The 8,621-nt window shown below is 37.7% G+C and overlaps 1 protein-coding gene across 4 annotated transcripts; it reads right to left on the reverse strand.

Annotated features, from left to right (window-relative positions):
- Positions 1 to 852: 852 nt before the first annotated feature.
- Positions 853 to 6,393, reverse strand: LOC139978983 (uncharacterized). Of its 4 annotated transcripts, none has more exons than XM_071989618.1 (3): positions 6,259 to 6,393; positions 2,863 to 4,877; positions 853 to 1,846 (listed from the first exon to the last, which is right to left on the reverse strand). In XM_071989618.1, the coding sequence occupies exons 2-3, from the start codon at positions 3,659 to 3,661 to the stop codon at positions 1,761 to 1,763; spliced, it is 885 nt and encodes a 294-aa protein (XP_071845719.1). In that variant the 5' UTR covers positions 3,662 to 4,877; positions 6,259 to 6,393; the 3' UTR covers positions 853 to 1,760. The 4 variants fall into 4 exon arrangements, with proteins under 4 accessions (XP_071845719.1, XP_071845718.1, XP_071845717.1 ...); XM_071989617.1 differs by having other exon boundaries at positions 2,854 to 4,877; XM_071989616.1 differs by having other exon boundaries at positions 2,845 to 4,877.
- Positions 6,394 to 8,621: the final 2,228 nt, after the last annotated feature.

Raw genomic sequence — 8,621 nt, forward strand, 5'->3', positions numbered from 1 at the left:
TGTTAACCTTGTTTTTTTGTTTTTTTTTAATCCAGGGACAAAAACATATCCATTTGATTCTTTTGTGAATTTCTTGAATAAAAGTACCAGTCTCCTAAAAAATGTGACAATTTCTTTCTGTGACACAGGAAGCACAATTTGAGTAAAAGTTCAGATATCTTTTCCTGTGAAGGGGATGTTACTGTCAAAAAGATGGACAACCAGGCCAATGTAATGAAAAATCCCCACCACAGATTTATACCACGACATTTTACCATATTTGTCAACCATGGGTTGAGGTAATTGTCATCAAAGTAAACCATGGTTTCCATTAATCATTCTCCAAGGATCCAACCTACATTATTACCATGCGATTCACATTTATTTTCTAATTGTTGTTAGTTCTACATCTTCCAAAGCAGCCTTTAGGAAGGTGTGCTGAAATCAATACCATACTATCTTGAGTCATGTTCACTGTGTTAGCGAGAGCTGTGTGAAAAATGTTAATGTTTGTGGTGTTAAACGTTAGGAAACTACTTATTTACAAATATTTGATTTTGGTAAGAAATACTATGACTCCTTAAATCCATATTTAGTCTTCCGTTCAATACTTTACTTGTTTTCATCTTTGAAACTTCAAATGATTTGGAAATCAACATGAGAACTCTTTTAAATCTTTACGATGTCGTTGTTTGTCAGCAACTGTGCAAGTCACAGTGCAAAGGAAAGTGTTAATTGTTTGGTAACGATTATTATGCAATGTAACTTTTAAAATACAAATGAATGTGTGGAAATCGGTCACTCTCTTTGTAAGAGAGTGACCGACAAGTATGAGCAATAATTGTTATATAGATGTATAATACAATGTCACAGTTAAAAACACCACAGTTTTATTGAATATCTTTGTAGGATCTATATAAACAGAATTTCTTGTTGAAAATACCACAACAGTTGTAAAGCATAACTTTCAAAGATCTGTAAAATCAGACATTTGTCTGTTAAAAGTAGCTCTGTCCGCTGTTGTGCAGAAAAACTTTGAAATATGTAACAAAAACAGTTTTACTCTGTTAAAAATACCACAACAGTTGTGCAGGAAAAACTCTGAAAGATGCACAAAAAAAGGTTTTCTATGTTAAAGATACCACCACAGATATAAAGAAAAACGTATTAAAATGTATAAAACCGAATTCTTATGTTAAAGTACTCTTAATACCTGTAACATTAACACACAGGTTATGATCTATACTGAATATTTCTGTAGAATTTACATGATAAAAATGTCACCGGAAAACAAATTTATTCTGTTAAATGGTTTTAAGTCAAAGTCCAGTAAACCAATTACAACCCATCTTTTTTAAAAAGAAAGCTGTTCCTTTCTGTAAAACAAATTCTGCATGATTGTATGTAAATTATCAAGAATTGATTGGAAACTCTTTTTGGTAACAGCTGCAGCTAATGTCAGAATTTGTTTTTCCTTTGCAAGCCTTTAAATTTGATACATACCTTCCTTATTTCTCTTTGTACCACCATAATCTAGCAATATTCAACACAAAACAAAGCTATTACTTTGTAGTAATTGAGCAAACTGAGAAAAATTAATTACTCTAAATGATCTAAGAAAGATGTAAATAGGTACACGTTCTTGATTAAAATGAATGTTCCGGGTAAAAGTGCAAAACAACATAGAAACAAATACAAAAAAAACAAAACAAAACAAAAGGAAGGAAAGAACGCAGAACATTGGCAAATATTCTCCTCAGAACGGACAATCGATTTTGTCCTCAGATATTCTGATACCGTACCCAGAGGATCACATTCAATGTCATCATCAGGACCAAGTTACCCCTCAAAATAGGACCGCTTTTATCTGTGAACGAAATACAATAAAGAAACAAAATCCAGAAAAGTTACTCAATAGTTTATTTAAAAAACAAAACAAAAATTGTTCGCCAAATGAACATTCATTGTCAACTTTAATTAGAAATATTCTATTCTGCTTTCAACTTAGGCAAAAAAAAGAAGAAGAAGAAAAGAAAATGTTATTGGAGGACACGACGAGCAAAACCGAACCTCAGTTTGAACCTTCTATCCAATATTTAAATTATTTAAGCCAATGAATAGCATTGTTATACCGACTAGTGTCGAATGTTTTAATAGGATACACCATAATCACTGACACAAAATATCTTTTTTAACAAATATCTGTTTGCTGTCTGTGAGTGGAACGAATGATTCTTCGGCCTGGCAGTTGTACCAATTTGATATATAACTACTTGAGTAAATCAACTCGATACAGCGGTGGCTAGGATTACAATTTTAATGAACGAAGACAATTAGAGATTTTGTAAATCTCGTTCTTCATTTGGTGAGTTCACTTCACTATTTACTGCGTAATGTTGTGATATTTGCGTTCAAATATGTACAATTAAACCCCGGAAAAATGAACTTGGTTGGATATGAAATGCTTCGAAACCAAGACTTGTAAGAACTTAGAGCAGGTCTAAACGTATACTATTTAACTTCATTACATTGAAGCTGTGGGACCATATGAGAATTCACAACTGCATTTTCCACTTTTTTTTTGTCTATTTAGTAGCAGTATTCCGCAAGTAAAATTATTTTGTTAGCGCAAATTTGGGGATTTGATGTAAGTTTTAAGACGTAATAGAACTTACTATACAATTGATATAAACTATTACAATGCAAAACTTAATTCATTCTCATATGTTGTTAATTGTTTAGTTCTATTGAGACCACCCCACCTCAGGGAGGTGAGGGGTCGGTCAAGACAATATCATTGATTTGAAAGTCTATTAAATTTTTTTGCTTTTGGACCTTTGAATATAATACACTCACCAGAGTCACCAGAGTCACCAGAGTCACCAGATTCACCAGAGTCACCAGAGTCACCAGATTCACCAGAGTCACCAGAGTCACCAGATTCACCAGAGTCACCAGAGTCATCAGAACAAATCATTGCTCGGAAAAGTCGATTTAGATCTCTACAGGCGGCCTCCGTAGTCATGTATCCGGTATACTGAAATAGAAATGTTCTCCCGTCGACACCCCCGTCGTTGGTCAGTTCGAAAGCACGCAGAAACGAATCGGCAGAAGCAGTACATCTGTCAAAATCTTCAATGAAATTCAGCAACTCTGATTGAAAGAGGTTCACAAGATCGCTTTCGGCTCGCCCAGATGACATGTCAATACCGTTGGCTATTACGTCACAAAGCTGTGACCTGCTGGAAAATCCAAGGTGAGCCAAAATGAACTGCCGTATGACGCGTTCAGTAATTACAACGTTATCTCCTCCAGCATTTAGCAAAATATAACTGTAGATTGTATCATAATCTTCACAAATGTTGTGAGCGATAGGTAAGATTTCAGCAAGGTACGTATCCACAGATAAGCGAACCACAGATTGAAGATTGTTGTCAGAATTGTAAAATTCATTCACAGACTCACATACTTCCATGGCAGAAATATTGTCCAAATCAAAAAGCACCCTTGTCACTTCAACTCCAGTTACGATCATGTAAATAGCGGTTGGAATCCTCAACGAGATTGGAAAATCTCCATACTGGAGCGGAACCGTAATTTGCAGACAATTGTCCTCAATTTTTGCCAAGTCCATCTGTTGCAGAGCTACACATGCATCGGTCACATCCCCTGCGCGCGCCATCGGGAAATGTGTCGACAAGGAAAGATTCAAATACCGAACACATCAAAGCCAACCCATTAACAAGCGTACCAGAGCGGAGAAAAGCACCCAAAACATTCGCAGCATGTTGAACATAGAACCCCGGGAGAATTTCACCAGGGACGGATGTGAAATACCATGTGTCGAAACTTTGGCCTGTTGGTACAGAATAGGGGGGAGGAGTAAATGTAGAGCGAGGATCAAACGCAGTTGAAAGATTTCTGCAAAATGTTTCCTCGGAGGGCAATGAGTCCAGGTTTATACCAGTTACGATGTAAACGTTGTTCTTGGAGTCCATTTCAAGAAGGTTGGAAAAGGCGTTTAATAGTCTTCGGCAAATCGTCTCGTCTGTCAGCATTAAATGGATATTATTGATGACACTAGATGCTCTGTTAATAAATTCGTCATTTGATGGGTTCCTTGAGAGAAACCTACAAAAGCGCATATCATTAACATCAGACAAGGCATCTATAATAGTAATATAGAACAAATTGTCTGATCCTTGCCCTGCGTTATCACAAATATTGTCATCTCCGAACCCTTCAAATAGCAGCGCTAACGGATAGGTTACAATCGTCTTGATTCGATTGATAATGCTCTCAATTTGCATACTCAACAAAAGCCGTAGTGCTGAACAGCCACCGAAGACATCCCCAGAGAAAGGGGAAGGTCCTAGCCATTCAAGAAGCTCAAATGCAATCGACGATAGTTTCTCAACTGTCGCCTGGTTGTCAATAGCGTTATTTTCAGTGTTAACGAGTGGTTAATTTGTCATCGACCCGAGACCCGTTTCTGTCCAAGAATTGATACATGCATCAATAATATTCGAACTACCTTCATTTCGGAGTGATGCTGTGATTTGGTCGCATTCTCTTCTAACGCTGTTATCACCGGCCATATGGTTAAGAAAGGGACCAAATCGGACACACACCAAGCCAGCGATCACTTGCCACGAAGGTGCGTTCCATGCTAGACCCAGCACCTCCAACACTTCAGTTACAGTGATGTTGTTAACAATTTCTCCTGGATTTTCAAAAGTCATTAGATTACCGATGACTGGTTGGACGTCCCAGTCTACTTCCCATTCAATTTGACAATCTGGAACCGCTGCAATCATCGGGATCAAAGAGAGAGCCACCGTGAAAACAAAGTAGAAACCTTTCTCGGAAGTCATGGCTATGGCTCCGCTAATCTTTACCTGTGGAAGTAAAGTTACAATTGGAGTGTAGAGTAACCTAATGTAAAATGGAGACAATGTCCAATATAGTCCGGTATAATGAAGTCTAGTAAAATCATGTCAATTAAGTAAACTGAGATGAACCCCTAAAATCCAGTCAATTATAAGTGCAGTAAACTCTAGTTAAGTTATGTGGAGTTGACTATAGTGAAGTCAGGTAGAAATAGAGTGAAGTAATGTCTAGCGGATGTAGTGAAGTGATAACAAGTAAAGTAATGTGGAGCCAAGTGTATGCAAGTCAATTCAACGTGCCTTGAGGGGTGGGGGGGGGGGGGGGTCAGGGTGGTTAGCTACTGCTTGTTGACAGGGTCAGGGGCGGCGATTTGTTTTAAATATTGGGGGGGGACATTTGCTTGGGTGCAGGCGTGCAGCAACTTTCATCCCAAAATTGTTCGCGCGCTTCGTGATATTTTGTATATATATTTTTTGTGATATTTAGTAACAAAATGTGACACACGGTTACACAGGCGCGTAGCAAGGAATTTGCCAGGGGCGAACTATCTAAGCGTAGCGCCACTATGAGTTGGCGCGAAGCGTAAAAGACCATTTTGGCCGAAAATGCCTCCCAGATCACTGGAAATGGCACTTTCCAGGCCTTGTAAGTTGCATCTTAGCATTTTCTATTTTGAAATTACTAACGATATGATGAAAATATACAACAAATATGCTCAAGGGGGGGGGGGGGTGTCGCCCCCTTCGTCACGGAGTGTCATTTACATCATACAGCATGTGTTGGATGAAGTTTTAGCCACCGCCAAATATGATTTGGATAAATAATCTCACGCTTTATTTTCTATTTATAGCCACACAAAAAGAACTATGCCACCAAATATTTGGGGGGGGGGGTGGGATATTAGATACTATATCCCCCACCTAAAAAATTGGGGGAACATGTCCCCCCGTCCCCCCATGATCGCCGCCCATGGACAGGGTGATATAGCGAGCACGTTTCCAAAACGGAGATTGAAACCTTCCTTCTACTAAGAGGAACACCGACATTCATGGAGTCAATTCATGAAGTCAGACCCGACGAGGTAGTGTACATGGGGTATCAGCTATGTGTCGCTGGGTCAGTATATATATATATATATATATATATATATATATATATATATATATATATATATATATATATATATATATATGCTCCAGAAATCAAAGACCCTTGATTGTAACATATATAGCCAGTTAGCGAGTATAGATTAAGAACTTTAATCACATCAAAAAAGGTCATAAAATAAACTACAGTGTGCTGTTACCAGTTAACATCTTAGATTTACAAAATTGTGTACTTCACCGGAAAATTAATCATAAAACAAAATACTTTATAACTACAACTTACCTATTAGATGAGATTTTACTTGCAATGTCTGCTACAAATTATGCTGTTTCTTTACTGGCCTCACTTTACCATGTGAAGTAAGCAAAAATAAAATGAAATAAAAAAGCCTGCCAATATCATTGTTCAAACTCCAACGCAATGAACCTTTGTTGCCAGAAAGGACGTGATGCTATTGTCACATCCGGATTTTTTTTTTTTATACAAACCTTTGTCACCAGCGCTGAACCAAACAGTTTATAAGAATATAGATTTAGTTATGATATTTCCATTTTCCAAAAACCTTGATTTAGGTTCATTTCAAGCTATCAGTATGGAGCGCCATCTGTTTCAAAACTATCCAAATTGACATCGTTATGCCCAAATTGAGATCGTGGTAATGAAAACGAAATTGATATGTACAAAACGAAGTCGACGTATCCAAAACAATATTCAATACAATGAGTTTAAATTTGGACAAGTAGATTTTATTTCGAATACATCGATTTTGTTTTCGATAAGTCGATTTCACTTTGAACGTAAACGATGTCATTTTGGATATACTTTTGGCACAAATGGCTCTCCGTACTTGATTCGGATATCTTTGATTATGGTAAGGTTATAGCTTTACGAATGGGTTTAATGGTTGCATCTTGTCAGCAGGTATATCTTAACATAAATTCCAAACCAAGTTGGTGTTCTTGGTTTCAAGAAGGGACTGAACAGTATTATCATCTCTGTTCGTATATTACATATTTTCTCACAGTTTTTTTGTATTCAATGTAAACTATGGAAGAGGCAATACAACGTTTTACTGGCAGCTTGATTCTTATCATATTTGAACCTCAAAGCAGCATTTAATCGGATCGTGCCAGTTACGCCCACTCCCTCCCTCGCAACTACCCCCTGGAGAGAAGTGGGATATGCAAACCCTGATGTTTAACACATTGGCGTAAACCTCGTAACAATTAAATGAACCATGATGTAATTTCTATGACAATTATTAACCAATTCGTTTGACATGATAATTACATGACCACCTGTAGTGGAAATTCGGTTGTGTTATTTGTAGAGGCGTGCACATGTTTCGTCTGCACGGGGATTATTTGGTACTATGACCTATGCAAATAGGACATACAGTTAATTAGTTTGAAATCGTTTTTGTGATATATCATTATGATTAAAGCCACTTTTAGTTCTTCTCACACTTGTGGATTTGTACCCGTATATACTCCAAATACCGCAGGCCAAAAAAGAAGAAGGAATTAATCAATTCAATCCTTCACATATCTCATACACTAAAAATGATGCGTTGCAAAGTTTATTATTCATACAACCACAAGTACTTTTGATTATGGGATACAAAACTTGCGCAAGAATTCCAAATTGCGGGTACAAACTGAACGAGTACTTAACGTGAGATATATTTTATACAGTATACTGTAGATGCATTGTTACCATGTTAATTTGGAGCCCAAAGTCTCATTTTGATATGATTGTATATGTTATTTGTGTTATACAGACTTTATCATCGATTCCTGATTCGAAACACTAATATTGAGACATCTTTAATGTGACCCGTTATACATAAATGACTCTGCTCTTAGTTCTACCGCAGACGAATACAAGAGGGTGATTATCATTTACCTCTGAGCAGGGGCGGCGATTTATTTCAAATATTGGGGGAACATTTTGCTTGGGTGCAGGCGCGTAGCAACTACACCCCAAAATTGTTCGCGCGCTTCGTGATATTTTGTATATATACCAAATTTCATTACGGATGCGGTCCGTCTCATGGGCGGAGATCAGTCTTGGATAATGGTGGGGACGCGTATCTGTTCTCTGATACTTTCTAAGCGGAGCGCGACCATTGGTTCGCGCGTAGCGTAAAAGATTTTTTTTGGCAAATATACCTCCCAGATCGCCGGAAATAACACTTCCCAGAAATTTGAGATCTCATGGCTTAGAAAATTTAAGTTGGGGGAACACATGGGCGTCTGCAGAAAAAAAAATCAGGGGACAAATAATCCAAGTAGACTTTGTATACGATGGGTCTGGGTCCTCTCCCAGAAAACTATTATAGACTGCGATTTCCTTCCAAAAACAACTGTGGATAAATGTAATAAAGTGAGAACTGCTGCATGTCATTTGCACAATGCTGGATCAAACTGCGCCAAAGTTCAATACAGGGAAATTTGCAATTCAGCGTTTGGTAAAGACAAATTGGTGGGGACACGGTATATCATGTCCCCACCACTGAAAAAGTTGGTGGGGACGCGTCCCGCCGTTCCCACCAGGATCTGCGCCCATGGTCCGTCTAGCTAATTAATTTCGAAAATAAGTAAAAAATACTCTCGGTGAAAGTCTGTGTCGTTTTTTGGTGATAT

Source organism: Apostichopus japonicus, chromosome 13 (assembly GCF_037975245.1).
Source record: "Apostichopus japonicus isolate 1M-3 chromosome 13, ASM3797524v1, whole genome shotgun sequence".
Lineage (NCBI taxonomy): Eukaryota > Metazoa > Echinodermata > Holothuroidea > Aspidochirotida > Stichopodidae > Apostichopus > Apostichopus japonicus.